Source organism: Oryx dammah, unplaced genomic scaffold (genome assembly GCF_014754425.2).
Source record: "Oryx dammah isolate SB20612 unplaced genomic scaffold, SCBI_Odam_1.1 HiC_scaffold_25, whole genome shotgun sequence".
NCBI lineage: Eukaryota > Metazoa > Chordata > Mammalia > Artiodactyla > Bovidae > Oryx > Oryx dammah.
In genome coordinates, this window is record NW_024070209.1 from 5,219,503 (window position 1) to 5,239,664 (window position 20,162).

At 44.3% G+C, this 20,162-nt stretch overlaps 1 protein-coding gene across 2 annotated transcripts in view; it reads right to left on the reverse strand.

Annotated features, from left to right (window-relative positions):
* Positions 1-19,991, reverse strand: part of AFF3 (AF4/FMR2 family member 3) — a 577,629-nt gene extending 557,638 nt beyond the window's left edge. For both annotated transcript variants that reach the window (XM_040267685.1, XM_040267684.1), the window contains exon 1: positions 19,884-19,991. In XM_040267685.1, coding sequence (XP_040123619.1) covers positions 19,884-19,936 — 53 coding nt within the window. In that variant the 5' untranslated portion in view covers positions 19,937-19,991. The remainder of the gene's footprint in view (positions 1-19,883) is intronic.
* Between the last annotated feature and the right edge of the window lie 171 nt (positions 19,992-20,162).

Consider the following 20,162-nt stretch of genomic DNA (forward strand, 5'->3'; position numbering starts at 1 on the left):
ATAATATAAAAGAATATGTACCAGACAGTTCTATAAACTCTTTGAATCTTGCTATTTTCTTTAATCTAAAAACACTGATTAACTATATACACATATATATGTGTGTGAGTGTATACATATACATATAAACATTTATACATACATACATGATGCTGCTGCTTAGTTGCTCAGTCATGTCTGACTCTGTGCAACCCTACGCAGCCCACCAGGCTCCTCTGTCCATGGGATTCTCCAGGCAAGAGTGCTGGAGTGGGTTGCCATACTCCCCTCCAGGGGATCTTCCCAACCCAGGGATCAAACCTGGGTCTCCTGCATTGCGGGCAGATTCTTTACCACTGAGCCACCAGGGAAGTCTACATACATATACATATACATATATATATATATACACACATATATATATATATATTACTTCCCCAATGCAGTGGTGAAGAACCTGCCTGCCAATGCAGGAGGTATAAGAGGTGCAGTCTCTATCCCTAGGTCTGGAAGATCCTCTGGAGAAGGCAATGGCAACCCACTCCAGTATTCTTGCCTGGAAAATTCCATGGACAGAGGAGCCTGGCAGGCTACAGTCCATGGGGTTGCAAAGAGTCAGACATGACCAAGCAACTAAGCATGCACATATGCATATACATGCAAACACACACACAGATACACACTGATTAGTTACATAGTAGACTATTCCACTTTCCACTTTTTCACCACCCTCCCTTTAAACACCCTTAGCGGATTCATGTCAATGTATGGCAAAACCAATACAGTGTTGTAAAGTAAAATAAAGTAAAAATAAAAATTTAAAAAAAAAAGAGAGAGAGAGAACATGGATCTCTGCTGACTGGCATGTGGCCTGCAGTACTGCTCTGGAAAAGAAGGGTACTTTCCCTTCCAACTGATGTCAGGCTTGACCTTTCCACTTACTAAGCCAATGGCATGGGAGCCACATGACAGACTCCACATCCAGCTAAGGTCTCTGTCCCCTGTATCGAGAGGATGGCATATTTCAGAAGAGTGCACTCTGTCAGGCTGGGTCTGGGAATGAAAGAGAGACTAGTGCACACCTGGCCTTCACCTGGCACGTAGCACGGACAAGAACACCAATTTGCAACTAGAAGCTGGGGATCTGGGGGGTGTTTGTTACCAGAGCATCTCCTGACAAAAGCTGACAGATACAAACTGCAGCCCTAACATTTAACCTGCTTCACCAATGTAACTTACCTGTAGGGAGGCAAACCTAAGAGATGTCATAAACAGCTCCTAGGGGAGGTTGGTTTCACATTTCGGTATGAAAGAAATACTTCATGACTCATCTCCAAGTTTGCCAGGACCCAGCAATATGATGTAAAGCTCTCCCATGTTCTACATCAGTGATGAATGCCAGAGATAAAAGAAGGATACCAAGAGAATAGAAAGCAGGGAAATCTGGAGTCATAGAAATGAGGACTACATGACTTGGGTCACTGTACCAAGACCACAAGGAACAGTCATCCCACTGGAGAATCTGGGGTCATTCTATGACCGAAGACTGGGGAGCAAGCATACGGGTATGGACCGAAGTAGAGATATGAGGTCAAGGTATAGTTATCCATCTGAAATAATGATCACAGTCTGTACTGACAGAAAAGAATATAAATGTTGCCATTTGGGCTATCCATAGGCATTGCTCCTAAATCCATCTCAACTGAACAATAATACAATTGCTTCACCAGTTTTGAAGTTCCGGTTTTAATTGTTCTCTATCTTACCTAAAACACATATAATAAATTTTTAAAACAGGTAGTTCTTAGCACTCACAGTGCACAGGGCTCACCATGTTTAATATTAGCACTGAGGAGCCAGAAGCAATCCTTGCCCTCAAGAGAAGAAAATATCAGACCATCTTCTAAGACTGTGTTCTGCAATCATCAGATAAACTCAAGCACAGACCTTACCGCCTAAAAATTAAGATACAAACTGACTCACATAAATGCTTCTAAGTATCTTTTCAGCCACAGAATGGATACAATCATTGAAAACCATTGCTAATCAAAACATTAAGTAAAAAGAAAAAAAAAAGCAACCATGAGAAAGGGAGGGGGTGCGGGGAATGAATAATAAAGTTACCACTTCTTGAGGACCTACTGTGTGCTGGGCTATATTATCTTATTTAATCTGCATAGCAAATCAGTTGCATAGGCATTATTGCCTATTTTATACATGAGGAAACTGAGGTTAGGAAATAGAGAAGTTAGGGTACTAGTCCAAGGTAGTACACCTTGTAAATGGCATAGTCAGAACCCACCACATGCTGGCTCCAAACCTCTGCCCTTCCCGTTATCAAACGGCAGTGTTCTGGAATTTTATCAGCCAAGCAGATTTTTTTCCTTAAAATTTAAACTGTCTTATTCAAGGATTTTTAAAGGAGGCATTCAAAGTTATTTTTGACACCTGTTTCAACATGTCACAATTCCTTATGCCAAGGATCTATTAACTTTACTTTACCCAAATATCTTGTGACACAAATTAAGCCTATTTACTCTTTCCATGTCATCAAGGTAACACTTTTTATAGAAGCAGTAACAGAGCTTGAAGAGACTGTCTGTCTTTATGTAGAAACTAAGAAGAAACTACAAGAAACTCCGCATGAAAAAGAATCACTTACACAGTTTCAAATTACTTTCATAAGACAGTTTTACTAACTTGTCTACTGTATCATTATTTTTATTAATAAAATTACATTTAGGTGTTGGGGTAGACTGCACCAGCTGGGGTGAACAGTTGTGACCATTTTCTTCATCCATAAAACTTGTCAAATTAGTGGTTTTATGAGGATACAAAGTTTTTATATGTTTGAAATGCTGACAAAAAGAGCAGTACCTAAAATGACAATGAATTCCAGACAATCCTAGCATAGGAAAGCCTGTTTGATTAGAATTACGTTTATCTGAAATATACAATAATTGGGCACAGTATATTATTCATCCTGAATTAAAAAGCTGAAAGTAAATCTCAAGATGTTTCCCCATGTATACCTTATTGTCCTGTTGGAGACCACACTCACATGTATATGCGTACACATGTAAATTACAAATAACGTCAGAAGGGACCTCAGGACCCATATCCTCTAAGCCTGTCATTCAGAGATACTGAGATAACTTCCGACAGGATAACGGCCACAAGGAAGGACCCTGGAGCCAGACCACCTGGGCTAAACCCCTAGCTCTGCCTGCACTGTCTGCGGCGCTTTGGGCAAGGTACTGTTTCCTTCTCTATAAAATTGGGAATAACAGAACTGGCCTCCCAGGTGAGGAAGATTAATCGAGCTACCGAACATGTAAAGGGCTCACTGCACTTCCTTATGAAGAAAAACCAAGAAACCCCGAGGCCAAATGGGCTGATGAGCACCCTTCCAAGGAGATCCTGCTGTTAAATGTCAGAGCAACATCCCAGGGCACCTGACTTTGTCAGTCTTGTCTGTTTGAAAACGTTTTTAATAATCCGTGTTCAACAGTTCACCATGAGAAAAGTCCACTAATTTTTCCTGGCAATGTAGCCTCATCCAATTCCTTCTGAATCAAAAAAGCACCCCAACCTCCTCACATTAGGCGACTCCTCCAAAGCAGCTGCCCACTGGGACAAGCAAGGAGAGGGAAGGATGGACTGTGGGAACAGATGCAAACTAGTATATACAGGATGGATAATCCACAAAGTGTCTCAGATGGTAAAGAATCTACCTGCCTGCAATGCAGGAGACCCGGGTTCAGTCCCTAGGTCAGGAAGATCCCCTGGAGAAGGAAATAGCAACCCACTCCAGTATTCCTGCCTGGAGAATCCCATGGGCAGGGGAGCCTGGCGGGCTGCTGTCCATAGGGTTGCAAAGAGTCAGACATAACTAAGCGACTAACAGTTTCAGTTTCAAACCACAAGATCCTGTCGTATAGCACTGGGAACTATATTCAACATTGTATGCCAAACCATAATGGAAAAGAATAAGAACTAAATATATACACACGTATAACTGAATCATGTCCAAGGAGCGGTGGCTGCGCGGGCGCAGGAGGGCCGAGAGGAGCTACTCCATGTTCAAGGTCAGGAGGGAGGGCAGTGAGGAGATACCCCTCCTCCAAGGTAAGAAGCAGCGGCTGCGCTTTGCTGGAGCAGCAGTGAAGAGATACCCCACGTCCAAAGTAAGAGAAACCCAAGTAAGATGGCAGGTGTTGTGAGAGGGCATCAAAGGGCAGACACAATGAAACCATAATCACAGAACACTAGTCATTCTGATCACACGGACCACAGCCTTGTCTAACTCAATGAAACTAAGCCGTGCCCTGTGGGGCCACCCAAGATGGGCAGGTCATGGTGGAGAGGTCTGACAGAATGTGGTCCACTGGAGAAGGGAATGGCAAACCACTTCAGTATTCTTGCCTTGAGAACCCCATGAACAGTATGAAAAGGCAGAATGATAGGAACTCCCCAGGTCGGTAGGTGCCCAATATGCTACTGGAGATCAGTGGAGAAATAACGCCAGAAAGAATGAAGGGATGGAGCCAAAGCAAAAACTATATCCAGTTGTGCATGGGACTGGTGATAGAAGCAAGGTCCAATGCTGTAAAGAGCAATATTGCATAGGAACCTGGAATGTTAGGTCCATGAATCAAGGCAAATTGGAAGTGGTCAAACAGGAGATGGCAAGAGTGAACGTTGACATTCTAGGAATCAGCAAACTAAAATGGACTGGAATGGGTGAATTTAACTCAGATGACCATTACATTTACTACTGCATGCAGGAATCCCTTAGAAGAAATGGAGTAGCCATCATGGTCAACAAAAGAGTCCGAAATGCAGTACTTGGATGCAATCTCAAAAATGACAGAATGATCTCTGTTCGTTTCCAAGGCACACCATTCAATATCACAGTAATCCAAGTCTATGTCCCAACCAGTAATGCTGAAGAAGCTGAAGTTGAACGGTTCTATGAAGACCTACAAGACCTTTTAGAACTAACACCCCAAAAAGATGTCCTTTTCATTGTAGGGGACTGGAATGCAAAAGTAGGAAGTCAAGAAACACCTGGAGTAACAGGCAAATTTGGCCTTGGAATGCGGAATGAAGCAGGGCAAAGACTAATAGAGTTTGGCCAAGACAACGCACTGGTCATAGCAAACACCCTCTTCCAACAACACAAGAGAACACTCTACACATGGACATCACCAGATGGTCAACACCGAAGTCAGATTGATTATATTCTTTGCAGCCAAAGATGGAGAAGCTCTATACAGTCAGCAAAAACAAGACCGGGAGCTGACTGTGGCTCAGATCATGAACTCCTTATTGCCAAATTCAGACTTAAATTGAAGAAAGTAGGGAAAACCACTAGACCATTCAGGTATGGCCTAAATCAAATCCCTTATGATTATACAGTGGAAGTGAGAAATAGATTTAAGGGACTAGATCTGATAGATGGAGTGCCTGATGAACTATGGAATGAGGTTCGTGACATTCTACAGGAGACAGGGATCAAGACCATCCCCATGGAAAAGAAATGCAAAAAAGCAAAATGGTTGTCTGGGGAGTTCTTACAAATAGCTGTGAAAAGAAGAGAAGTGAAAAGCAAAGGAGAAAAAGAAAGATATAAGCATCTGAATGCAGAGTTCCAAAGAATAGCAAGAAGAGATAAGAAAGCCTTCCTCAGCAATCAATGCAAAGAAATAGAGGCAAACAACAGAATGGGAAAGACTACAGATCTCTTCAAGAAAATTAGAGATACCAAGGGAACTTTTCTTGCAAAGATGGGCTCGATAAAGGACAGACATTTTATGGACCTAACAGAAGCAGAAGATATTAAGAAGAGGTGGCAAGAATACACATAAGAACTGTACAAAAAAGATCTTCACGATCCAGATAATCACGATGGTGTGATCACTCACCTAGAGCCAGACATCCTGGAGTGCAAAGTCAAGTGGGCCTTAGAAAGCATCACTACGAACAAAGCTAGTGGAGGTGATGGAATTCCAGTTGAGCTGTTTCAAATCCTGAAAGATGATGCTGTGAAAGTGCTGCATGCAATATGCCAGCAAATTTGGAAAACTCAGCAGTGGCCACAGGACTGGAAAAGGTCAGTTTTCATTCCAATCCCAAAGAAAGGCAATGTCAAAGAATGCTCAAACTATCGCACAATTGCACTCATCTCACACGCTAGTAAAGTAATGCTCAAAATTTTCCAAGCCAGGCTTCAGCAATACGTGAACTCTGAACTTCCAGATGCTCAAGCTGGTTTTAGAAAAGGCAGAAGAACCAGAGATCAAACTGCCAACATCCACTGGATCATCAAAAAAGCAAGAGAGTTCCAAAAAACATCTACTTCTGCTTTATTGACTATGCCAAAGCCTTTGACTGTGTGGCTCACAATAAACTGTGGAAAATTCTGAAATTGCTGGGAATACCAGACCACCTGACCTGCCTCTTGAGAAACCTGTACGCAGGTCAGGAAGCAGCAGTTAGAACTGGACATGGAACAACAGACTGGGTCCAAATAGGAAAAGGAATACGTCAAGGCTGTATATTGTCACCCTGCTTACTTAACTTATATGCAGAGTACATCATGAGAAATGCTGGGCTGGAAGAAGCACAAGCTGGAATCAAGATTGCCGGGAGAAATATCAATAACCTCAGATATGCAGATGATTACCACCCTCGTGGCAGAAAGTGAAGGGGCACTAAAAAGCCTCTTGTTGAAAGTGAAAGAGGAGAGTGAAAAAGTTGGCTTAAAGCTCAATATTCAGAAAACTATGATCATGGCATCTGGTCCCACCACTTCATGGGAAATAGATGGGGAAACAGTGGAAACAGTGTCAGACTTAGTTTTTGGGTGCTCCAAAATCACTGCAGATGGTGACTGCAGCCATGAAATTAGATGCTACTCCTTGGAAGGAAAGTTATGACCAACCTAGATAGCGTATTCAAAAGCAGAGACATTACCTTGTCAACAAAGGTTCATCTAGTCAAGGCTATGGTTTTTCCAGTGGTCATGTATGGATGTGAGAGTTGGACTGTGAAGAAAGCTGAGCGCCGAAGAATTGATGCTTTTGAACTGTGGTGTTGGAGAAGAGTCTTGAGAGTCCCTTGGACTACAAGGAAATCCAATCAGTCCATTCTGAAGGAGCTCAACCCTGCGATTTCTTTGGAAGGAATGATGCTAAAGCTGAAACTCCAGTACCTCATGCGAAGAGTTGACTCATTGGGAAAGACTGTGATGCTGGGAGGGATTGGGGGCAGGAGGAGAAGGCGACGACAGAGGATGAGATGCCTGGATGGCATCACCAACTCGATGAATGTGAGTTTGAGTGAACTACAGGCGTTGGTGTTGGACAGGGAGGCCTGGCGTGCTGCAATTCATGGTGTTGCAAAGGGTCGGACATGACTGAGCGACTGAACTGCACTGAACTGATAAGTGAATCACTCTGCTGCACAGCGGAAATTAACACAGCACTGTAAATCAACTATATTTCTGTAAAATAAAGCAACCAACCATGACCCACTCTCTCCCAGCTTCCATCTCTCTGATGATTTCTTCAACCTCCTGCCCAGACTGCCTTCCAACCCACTGCTCCTCTGGGTTCTCAGCCAACGTATTCTCCCCTCCCTCTTCCTAGGTAATCCTGTCCAATTATATGACTGTCGCTAGCACCTATATAATGATAACTCCCAAATATTTATTTTGTCCTTGCCTTTTTTCAAAAGGTCACTACCACACAGCAAACTTACTTCAGGCAACTCTACCTGGATGGTCCGCAGGGATTTCAAATGGAACATTTTAAGATCCAGACACTCCATCTGCCCCACTCAGCTTGCTCCTCCTCCTATATTTGCCGCAGCCCCCGACCCAGTCTCCCTTATTCCCCTAACAAGTCAATCAGCAAAATTTCCACGTAATTCCCTACAGGTTCTCTAGTCCTTCTGTTCCCTCTATCCTTCCTACCTGACCTGATCCTCCAGACATGGCCCATCACGGCCCCCAGACTCACTCCTGCCAAATGCCTTCTAGAAATAATAATACAATATAAGTGGGACCGTTTTGCTCCCCTGGTCACACAGCAGTCCCCGGCCTACTGGACAATGTCTAAGCTCACTGAAATGCCATGTGGGGCCCTCGCACCCCAACCTCCCCTCCTGCTGCTCCCTACCTGGAACGCTTCAGACCCACAACCCACCTGCACTTGTCACAGCGACCGTCACAACACACTGCCCTGCAGCTCTCTACCGCACTTACCTTACTGCACCTGCAGCCCTCTTCTCCTAGCCTACCTCCAATTCATCCTTCAAAACTCAAACTGGATGTCACTTTCCCCAGGAACTCTTCCCTAAAACTCCATAATGGAGAGGGTACTCTTTTATGTACTCCACTGGGTTCCCTATTAAAACAGGTACAAACACTACTGAGATTATTTGAAATAATCTGTTTGAAGCTTAAGTACACAAACACCAAGGGCTAAAAATGTGGTGCTTATTTCTGTGTCTGGCTTAATAATCTCAATCCAGAAACCTATAAATCTAGAGAAAGAGGGATATGAAGAGCAGCTTAGGCATACATATTGTCTTAGATTATTGTATATCCTATTTCAGGACGTTAAAACATTACTTTTATCCTGCTGAGGGATAACAGTAAAGAAAAGAATAGAAATCAATTTATGTAACGAATTATCTACCTAAATAGTAGAAATGAAATTACCATACTTTCTTTTTCTACTATAAATATTTAATTTCCATATTCAGAACTTGTTAACTCAGCCTTGAAGTTTTCATTCAACTTGCGGGGTGGGAGGGGAGAGGCGGGGACTAAAGTGGTATGTAAAATTCACTGCTTTCCCATAAGATACTTTTCTCAGATACTCTGCTCGTACTAAAAGATTAAAGTCTACTTACTGAAAAACACACTCTAAAGGAAAGTCACCTAAAAGATTTAGTTCTCAGAGGAAGCCATACCATATTCTAGGGAGGGATCTACCTTTGATGAAAACACACACACACAGGAGAGTCCAGCTGAGCCCACTCTGGCACATGGAGGTGATTCTGAGAAGGACTCAGCAACCTCTGCAGGCAACATCTGCCCCGAGTGCCAATATTAAGACCAGCAGATGATCAGGGTGCTTGGGAATAGCATAGATGTTCCCTCCTCACCCCAACATGAGCTCAGACAATGGGAGCCAGGCAAAGGCTTCATGCTGAACTTCCACAGCCAGCCATACAACACAGCCATACAGCTATTAACTGTTCAATTTTCCACCAAAGAAAGAAAACTGTTACCATACGGGGGTTGTTGAAGAGGTATGTTTCCCCATCACTGCTGATACTACAGCCTGCTCCCTCAGGATGACAGACAGCTTACATACTTGGCTCAGAGGGTCTCTAAAGTTACACCCTCCCATCCAAGGAATCCTCATTTCCACTGCTGCTGTGGACCACAAGAGGGGCTAAGTGGCACATTTCAGAAAGTGGATGGACCAACGCATTCTGGATCCTGAGCCTCTATTTCAGTGAACTGCAGAGACAGGCCAGCCTATCTCGTCAGTCAAGCCCCAATTCGGAATTACATAGCCAAAGTTCAGAATTTAGCTGACCACTATCAATTGCTTTTTTTATTCCAAAGGAACAGTTGGGTGCTTCTTCTTGCTGTTATTGTTTGTTGCTCAGTCAGTAAGTCATTTCGGACCCTTTGCGACCCCATGGACTGCAGCAGGCCAGGCTTCCCTGTCCTTCACTATCTCCAGGAGTTGCTCAAACTCATGCCCATTGAGTCGGCAATGCCATCCAAGCATCTCATCTTCTCTTGCCCCCTTCTCCTGCCTTCAATCTCTCCCAGCGTCAGCGTCTTTTCTAATGAGTCGGCTCTTCAGGTGGCCAAAGTATTAGAGCTTCAGCTTCAGCATCAGCCCTTTCAATGAGTGTTCAGGATTGATTTCCTTAGGATTGACTGCTTTGATCTCCTTGCAGTCCAAGGGACTCTCAAGGGTCTTCTCCGGCACCAAAATTTGAAAGTATCAATTCTTCTTGGTCAGCCTTCATTATCATTCAACTCTCATATCTGTACATGACTACTGGAAAAACTGTAGCTTTGAGTATACAAACCTTTGTCACCAAAGTAATGTCTCTGCTTTTTAATATGCTGCCTAGGTTTGTCATAGCTTTTCTTCCAAGGGGCAAGCATCTTTTAATTTTGTGGCTGCAGTCACCATTCACAGTGATTTTGGAGCCGAAGAAAATAAAATCTGTCACTGTTTCCACTGAGGATCCAACACAGCAAACCACTGACTCTGAGAGCCTCTCCTCCTTGACTGGGGAAGCTGTGCAAATCACCTGGCTATTCCGTTATCTGTATCATTATTGATAGTCATTAAATAATGTTTTCTCCAAAGTGAGAGGAAATACATTAATTTGATGATAACAGTATAAATCTAAGCAATAACCAAACCCCTGCTTCCTTCTGCTGGGTCTGATCTGTCTCCATGCCTGGGGGCAGCTGTTTCTTTCACACTTATTCCCTATCTGAAGAAGTTACACAGAATCTAATGTTGCCTACTACAGGAAATGGTTAAATGCAATTGGATAACAATGGATTATGAGGTAGAAGGCAATATTCCAGCCACTAAAAGCACAAACACAAAGTGCTGCCTCAAACAACAGGCTAAAAGCAATGGTGAGCACTTCCTCTGAGGGGGTCACATGTGTCTCCAGGCTGCACAATTTAAACTAGTCACTATCATTCCTGAAAAGTCAGCTCTGTCTTCCAAATCTGAAATAGTCACAATTGCTATAGCCCAATCTGGCTTGCTCCTATCAGCTACAGTCTTCCATGCCTATCTCAGAGAACGAAAATCTGTGTGTGTGTATGTGTGTGCATGCACACAAACCCTCATTAAGAAGAGAAAGTAAATAAATTTCCCGCCAAGCTCACAGTACACTCAAAGTCAACTGTGCTGTATTTACTCACATAATCAGTCTCATCTGCACTTATTTTTCTAATGAAACAGGACTGGAAATTAAACATGGCTAAACAGCAGCTAAGTCTGACTGCCTAATGGACTTGGGCACTCTGCTGAGTGAGGGAAGGTCCCCCCAGAGGCTCTGAGCCCACCATGGGTTCCACCTGGAGCTGAGCTGTGATTTCTTTCAGGACACTAGGAAAGGTGCAGTTTGCAGCTATGGCCACAGGGTAGTGCAGTAATTCTGCAAATAGTTACCCCCTCCCCTATCACTGCCACCTCCCTGCACCACCCTACCCCTAGTTTCTTCCTAAAGAGAATGGGATCATTTGGTCTGAGTCCTGGGCACCTACAGGAACGTTTGTGAGGTTCCCAAGAAACACAGAGTATTCGTAAAATTCTAAATCCAGTCACTCTAAGCCCTGTCTCTTAATGCAGAAGGATTCTGTCTCTGAAGGGTTGACAAGAACTGTAAAGCTATAGAAAGTGATTAGCCTATTTATTATAAACTTTGTTTACTTAGGTTTTTATGTTTATTTCCCACTATACCCCAACTAGGATACAATTAACCACCCCCTCACTCATCAAAATTGTATTAGGAAGACTCACAAAAATAAAATAAATGCTGCATCAAAATGTAACCTCCCAGCACTGTGGAATTGTTATTATGCACAGCCTTCTCAAAACAAAAAAGAAGATGATGCAAAATTTTTAAAGAGCTTCTTTTCAAAGGAATGTTTATTCTTTTACTTCTTGCTACTCAAGGTTTGGTCTAAGGACCAGCAGTTCTATCTGGGAGCTGATTAAAACTGCAGACTCCTAACCCTACCAGGGAAACCTGGTGTGCTGCAGCGGGGTCCCAAAGCATCAGACACGACTGAGTGTCTGAACAACACTGCCAACCCTGCCCTGCACCTATTAAATCAGAATCTACACCTATTAAATCAGAATCTACATTTTATCGAGATACAAGTTATCTGGATACAGGTAGCCTGAGAGGCTCTGGCCTGAGTGACAGGTAACTATATGGACCTTTGTACTGCAAAACTATTTTCTAAGCCCTAAGTCTTTTCTTCCTCAAGATACATTTTATAGAAAAATAAATATATCTTGAAATTCTAAAACAAAAGTAGACAGATTATTTCCCCAGAACTCCTGATGGTTGACGAATATAGCCTTTTTCTATCTAAATGGCCAGGTAACTAATTATCATTTCAATGAACGCTGACAGAAAATTTGGTCTGTCACTTCATACCTCAGGTAAACAGCGCAGGTATGACAAGAAAAATTTACCTAAGACTAACAGACTCCCATGACAACCTCCAGAGGATTTTCAGAAAATAATTTCCTGTCCATAAAAAGAGGAAAAATAAAATTATTTCAGTTCAAGTTAAGCACATAGCTGTAAACTGAGTTGCTATGTTAGTGTGTTCACCAAATTACAGCCACCGTTGTCTACCTCGGCTAACAACGAGCCTCCTGGGAAGAAATTAATGCGAAGAAGCCTGAGTACCCTCCACGCCCTTCTCCACATGTGAGTAGAGAAATTGCAAAATACACAAGTGAACTCAATGAATGACTATGGCTCTCTTTGATTCCTGCTCGCATGTGATAGGAATGATCATAGAACTGTGAAGCTGGAAGGACTCAGAGATAACTTCCTGCTGCCAGTCCACTTACTCTGGAAACTCGTCCTACAAAGTCCCTGGCAGGGACAGGTCATCGATACTCTCTGAGACAGCCTTGTCACTCACACCCACGGACCTTAATGACATCCTTGGACAACCCAGTAAACTACCTGGGAACACTCAGAGCCCCTATCATATCCCCAGGTATTTCACGTCCCCAGGTATTTCGTTTCCATAGACTAAAACCCATTAAGCTCCTCGGATGGTGTGGTACCCTCTCATCCTGGTATAACTGTGTTATTCTGTTTTTACTGAAACTAAATTATGATTAGCCTGACATAATTTAATGAGACCCACAGAGCCAAATGAAGTCATTTGATGTAATGGGTGGTAATTCAATACATTCTCAGCGAAACATCAAAGATTATGTAATGGTTAATATATCTACACGTTACTAGTACAACTGTAAGTAAGGACATATTTGTCTGTTCAACCGTGATGTACAACTAAGAAAAACTCCTGACCTCTACTCAAAAAGGTCCCTGGGTCCTACTGCCGGGGACAGAACTCTGCACCAGATGGATGACCTGACCCAACGTGACCTTTCTGTATCCTTCCCTGTTTATGATAAAGAGACATTTTGAAGGAAGTAAAGGGTATAAAAGAACTGCGTGTGGCATTCACGAAGCAATTGACACTTTCATTACTTAACATCACAACCTTATGAGGTAGGCCGGTATAAGTGCCGTCATTTTATAAGTGATTAAACAAGACTGAGAATAGGAAATGAGAAAGATCCTGAGCTGCCCAGGGCCAAACAGAAAGCAAGGTTGGAGCCAGCTGAATTCAGAAACCTCAATTAACTTCCCAAACAAAAGAGAAAAGGCAACACTAAAATAAGTTTTATGGGTTCCACTTTGAAACAAAATAAGGAAACATTATGTTATCATTAAATGATATTAAAATCATCTTTTATGGCCCTGATTTTGCCACCAAAGCTTTATCCCCCCCACTCAAAAAAAAAAAAAAAAAAATCCCGCATTTCATTTTTAGGGAGTTTTTTCTTGACTGTTATTTTAACCAAAATAATGCCAAAGGGCCTCGTTCAAGTTGCTAAATTTAAAGTGCCATTGATTAGATCCATTCTGGTTCACAAGGACATTCTCCCGAAATAGACTTTTAGCATTTTATAACCCTCCTACATTTTCACAGAAGAGAATCTGGAACACAGGAAGGAATCATTTCCTCACACACAAGACTCATTTTCATCGTCATCAAAAGGCACTTGGTTAAAACCCTTGGTTAAAGCTCGTCTGCACATCCAGCGCGCATCCTCCCCATCATCCTGACACCCAGTTTGAAAAACTGGGTCCTCAGCTTCAGCGCCCTGATTAATCAGTCTCCCCAACCACCCCACCCTGGCTTCCTCCAAGATACACCACTCACGGAACCACAAAGGGATGCACCCCTCAGCTTCCGCGCTCAGCATTGCTCTGATTCCCACCTCTCACTGGCCACCAGCCCCGGCCCTGGCAGCCACTCTGCTGTAAACTTTCTCTTCCCTGCACCTGGGGAGGCCCTTTTCCACGCTCTGTGCATGCGTGCTCTGGGCCAATGATGGGCCCCGCAGCCAACCATCCTCCACCTTCAGCCAATGAGAAGGAGCGCAGCCAACAGGACTGCTTTGGACCGATGGGCTCCAGCACGCCTGGGGTTCAGGCCACGCCCAGTGGAGGTGCTGGGTACCAGTTTCGCCTCTCCTTCTGATAAAGTGCCGCCAACTATACAGGAGTGGGGAGAGGCCTGAAAATGTTTGCTTTGTTGGAGCTAGAGGAAAGGGCTGAGGGTCAATATCAGGAATGAGGGGCTGCTTTCTGACCCCTCATGGGGGGAGCCTAAGGAGGCCTGGAAGAAGGTGATTGGTTTTTAAGACAACCAAAGAGGCCCGCCGGCGCTCCTGGGAAGCCTTCGACATGGAGACTACGTGGTTAGTGGCTCCTCCGCTTGGCTCCCCGTCCCCCTAGAGGGGTGCAGTCCATCCCCAGCTGAGTTATTAATAGTTAATAACTTCATCCAACAAGCTCCACGCTTTATTCCCTCCTTATTTCTAGTCACAACCTTCCCTCCATATGGACTTTCCTCCTTTCACCTTCTCCTTCTGAAAGTCCACTTCTCCAGGATGCCTTTCAAGGCCCCTCTGCCCTAAAGGTCTCTTCCCCTACCCTTGTTGTGGTTGCTCGGCCGCTTAGTTGTCTCCGGACTCTTTTGTGACCCCATGGATTGTAGCCCCCAGGCTCCTCTGTCCTTGGGATTTCCCAGGCAAGAATCCTGGAGTGGGCTGCCATTTCCTTCTCAACCCAGGGGATCTTATCGACCCAGGGATAGAACTCAAGTCTCTGCTTTGACAGGCGAGGTCTTGACGCTGGAGCCACCAAGGAAACCTGCCTCCCCCGCAACAGGGCAGCCTCAGCTTCTTCCTATAGCAAATACTGATCTGGATGGCTTATTCTCCTTCAAGTTCCCTACAAATCCACTTTCCTTTGAATTACTACAGTAGGTTTTTTTTTTTTTCCTCCTAAACTACAGGTTTCAACCCATGGATAGGAAATTTTTAAAAAATAGAATATAAAATACTGAAGTACATCTCCCATAATGCGGGCAAGTGTTATTTGTGACACTTGTTTCAGTTATGAGTCTGTGTGCACACGAATGGTGTGGTAGGTTGCGGTGTTAAACATACTTGCTACTGTGAGTCACAGCAGAAAACCTGTGAAAGCAACTGCTCTCTGACACCTAACCTAGAGGCTGCCGAATGCTCACTGAACAAACCGATGAGCATGATATGATCCATTCATTACAACTTCAAAGGTTCCACTTGGAAAGAATATAAAGTAGAATGCCTATTGGAACCCAAAGAAATGGATTCTGGGCCATGTGAAGCTATGGGGCAGAGGAGCAGGAGAGAGGGATCTGAATATTTCCTATTTTATTCCAACAGACTTTCTCCCCAGTAACTAACATGTGTCTATATTTAAGGGAGATTAGATACAATTTTGACTTAAGTTCAGTGTGGAAAGCTTATCTCGGTCACTGAAAGCACGTCATGATTACAGAGTTCTGAATCTTTGAAATACTTGGTATAGGTAATTCCACCATGACTCATAAAAGGATCTTTCAGAGACACCATGAAAGCCTTTGTTCCAGTTCTTTCTTTGCCCAAGATGCCGCTATGTCCTCTCAATACCCCACCCCCACCGTCTGTAAAAATCCCATTCATCTTTCAAGGCTTAGTTCAAAGGCCACCTTTTCCACGGAAGCCTTTTTTTTAAACTCGATTTCTCCTCTTTCCCTCCTCCACCACCCACCTACTCTAGTCTCAAATATGGTCTTTTTCACTTCGGAATCACCAGTGTTGAAGCCTTCCTTTTATATGTGTGTACTTGTCTCATCTCCACTAGACAATAACACGCACCACTCACGGTTTACTCTTCTCTGCGTTCCCTGTGGTAACCAGCACAAGCTCTTCTCTTTAAGAGATGATCAATACAATGTGTTAAGTGAATAAATGAAAGCAACTGTTACGCCATTCAAAGCGATGGTCTTTATTTTAAAGGCCCTGAGGAATGGCGTACATGCCCAGCAGCTAATGAAAAGCTCGTGGAGAACTGGAAGAAGAGGGGACAGAGGGGACAGAGGTGGAGTTTGAGAAGGGGCTCGGCTCCTCTAGGCATCTGCCCCTGTAAACTTACTGAATCCCCAGCTCTTCAGGGACTCAGCTCTAAGAACGAAGCTAGGGAGCTGGGCACAGGATGCATGCCTTCACCTGCTCCAAACTCTCCACTCCTGCTTCAGACCAGAAATGGGAAGTAGCAGCGGGAATAAGGGCAGCCCTTCTCAACTTTAAGGCTGAAAAGAAAAACTGAAACTGCTATCTGGCTGATTCAGGTTCAAAATCTCCGCACCCCCCCCCCCCAACTTGAAAAAAAAAGAATGGGGGTTTCTGGAGGGGAGGGGAGGAGGGGAAAGGGTGTTCAAGGAAGCAGAGGAGATTAAATTCAACAGTACTGGGCTCTTTACTTCATATTGTCTCTGCAGTCATTTGGGGATGCTTTCAGTGACCACTAGACTAAGCCAGCTCAGGTTCAAAGGCACAGTCACAACCAATAAACTCAAATTTGTTTTATTGGAAAATGATGTCCAGCAGTGAAAACACTGTTTGTTAAAATCCCATCCTCTTTTGCCTTAGTACCTTCTCCACCCCCACCCTCCCCCCTAAAGAACAGTGTTTTCCTAAAAGGGATTAAAGAAAGAAAGTTTTAGTGGACTCTATTTTAAATTTATACACATTTTATAAGCTAATTCAAATAGGGCAGCAGATGTAAACGTCCTAAATCATGGTATTTTGTTTTCAAATCTTTAATTTTAAAGTAATATAATTAAGGGCTCTGACCTTCTCTTTCTTTAATATTATATCAGAATCTTCATCAAGATTCTGTTTTGTAACAAATTCCAGACCTGCCCTCATAAAATGGTAATACATCTGCAATACTTTAGAAAATACACTGGATTTAAAATCAGGAAAGTTGAGCTTTGAAATTAATGTTTGGTTCAAACACGGCTCCTCCACTTCTAGATGTGTGACCTTGAGCAGGTCAGCTAATCTTCCCAACCCTCAATTTCCCAATCTGTAAACTGGGAATAAAAACAGTACTTGGTTGTTCCCTAAGGTTGTCGTGAAAATTAAATGAGCTAAGACATGTAATGTACTTAGAAAAGAGTTTAAAGATGCTAAGTATGTGCACTGTACTTAGAGCATGTCTGGCTAAGTGTCTGGTAAATGTTGGTTTAAAAATTCTGCTGTCATTTGTTTAATGGTCTCAGTAAAGTCATTCTACAGTTCAAGTCCTCTATTTCCTTATCTGTAGAATGGGACTACCACCACTTACCACTTCTGGGATTGTTGTGAGATTCAAGTAAGGAAACAATGGATATGAAAATATTCTGACCCACAGAAAGTACTCAAATGTTAGTTATTTGGGGTCACCTATAAGCTTAAAAGTAAACCATAAACTTAAAAACAGAAAAATGTAAAAGTAAACCGTAAAACTGAGTTAGAAAATAGCATCCATTCCATGTTAGAAATGTATACTTAAGGAGTTTGGTTTCGCTTTAACTGATCAGAAATATATAAGCTCTTAGAAGATGTAACTTCTTCGTCTGCAAACTAGAAATGCTCCCTCAGTCAAGCCAAACTGTTTTACTATGTTTTAATCAAGAAAGCCTGCACAGTTTCATAAGCCAAAGAGAAACTGACGGATTGATTAAAATCTGACTGCATGTACAGCAACTTTAAAAAAAAAACGCTTATTTTTTAATTTTTTTAAATAATAAAAGTACTGTAGCTAATGTAAATTTCAAGTCAATTCAACAGACATTTTTTGTGTAACTGTGCTCCCGGTAACTCAGCCAGAAAGTAAAGATGCAGAGGAAAAGAGAGCTTAGGCATGTTCTGGAAAAGTCACAGATTATGACTGATAATTTCAAAATATCCCTTGTAAGAGTCATAAGGGGGCTTCAGTTTTGAGTCAGCAAGCAGACAAGAAGCCTACAAACCTACCAAAACAAAAAGTTCTTTCCTTTGACTGAAAAACTGCCTTTTAAAAGCAAAAGTCATTTTTAAAGCACAGTTTCTATCTCCGAACCTACTGAATTTGTGCCAGAAACCAACATTTCAAAGTGTAAACCTGTAAAGTAATAAGTATCTATAAATGAAAGACTGAAATAACCCCAGAAGCAACAACACAGTAATTAGCGACTTTTATAGAGTAATAACATGTTTCATATTCTTTTTACACTGACTCTTTGAAGTTTCCAGTGTAATATATAAAACTTTTATTACATTAGGGCCCATCCTTGTGTATTTTATAGGTGTCAGCATTATGCAGAGCAAGCTGCACTTACTCATCCCTGTATCTTTTATAAGAAACTGGTAATGCACTAGCTTTGTGTCCAGTTTAGTTAGTTACACCTGGTTTTAGACAGAGTAGTCCCTGGAAGCATGAAGCAAGGGAAACATACACATATCCACAAATCATCTATATGGTCTATAAATCAAACAGCAGTTTAGCTTTAAAATTGCACACTGCATATTCATGTGCACACCACTTGCAGTTTTAGACACATGTGAACTCTTTACTGAATTAAAGAAGAAAAGGGATGGGGGGAACCAAACCTCAGCTCTACAATAAGCGATTTCCAGAGGCAGAACAGAATGCAGTTAATATGCTTGTTCCACAGATGTTCATTCCGTAAATATTAAACATAACACAAGTTCCTCCAGGAATATGAAGGCAGTAATTTTACCACCTGAATAGGGCTGGTTGGAAACATTTAGGAGATGGGGGAGGCGGTGGATAAGAGGGATGTGGAAGCAGCCAATGGGATTTTTAACACACCCGAAACTAGAATTAAACTGTTTCCAGCGGCGCTTTACCTACAGCAGCTCCGCAATGTGAGGAGCCCGAGCCACAGAACCCCGAGGGCTACCGCCAGGCCGCCCGCTCCCCAAGCTGCGAGCCGTGAGCGCGGAATAAAGGGACACACGGGGCGCCAGTGGGCTGGAGCGGGGACAGGAGGAGTGTGGCCAGGCGAGGTGTGAAGAAAGAGCCCAACGGGATTGCGAACCTCGAGGAAATGAGTCTCCCAAGGCCAGGGCCTCCGGAATTCCCGCACGGAGAAGCACTCGCCCCACTGTCCTCGGGTTCACTTTCCATCTCGGGTGGGAGTGGGTGGGAGAGATAGAAAGGCTGCGGCCGCCAGGACCCGGCGCAGACAGGCGGGAGGCTGGAGCATCCTCTAAGGGCGCTTGGCAGCAGCCTCAACTCCAGGGGGTCGCTGATGTGAACGACGGGGTGCGCAAATGGAGGGAAGGGAGGTGAGAGGTGCGGGGGCGGGGTGGGGGAACCGAGGGGTGGATCCCCGGCACTAGTGACACGTTCTAGAAATCGGTGCATTATCAAGGCTGCGCTCTGCCCCTGGCTCCCCAGATCACCGGCCCCCGGGCTGGGGGCTGACAGCACCGTGGGGAGGAGACGGGAACCGGGGCCGAGAAGACAAGCGGGCGGCCGGGCCTCCCCTTGGGGGAGACGGGAAGGAGCCGGCGCGGCGGGCGCCCCGGACCCTCCCCGCCCCCACGGTGGCTGGTCGCCCGAACCCCCGACCCAGGTGAGGGCGCGCTGGCCGCCACAGTCTCCCCTCGCCGCTCGCGCCCGCCCAAGCGGCGGGCACAGGGACTCACCACAGCGACTCGAGGTCCCATTCCTGGAGCAGGGCTAAGTCGAAGCTGTCCATGGTGGGAGGTGTCAGGGCCGCCGCCGCCGTCGCCGCCGCCGCCGAGGATCGGGACGCCCGCGCGCTGCAACGAAAGGCGCCGCTCAAGGTGCATCCCGGCCGCGCCGGAGGGGCCGCCGCCCGCCCGCCGCCCGCCCCCGGCTCGGGGCTCCCGGCGCCCCCCCTCCCGCCTCGGGGCCGGCCGGGCGGCTGGCGGCGGCCAGCGCACTCACCCGCTCGCCGGCGC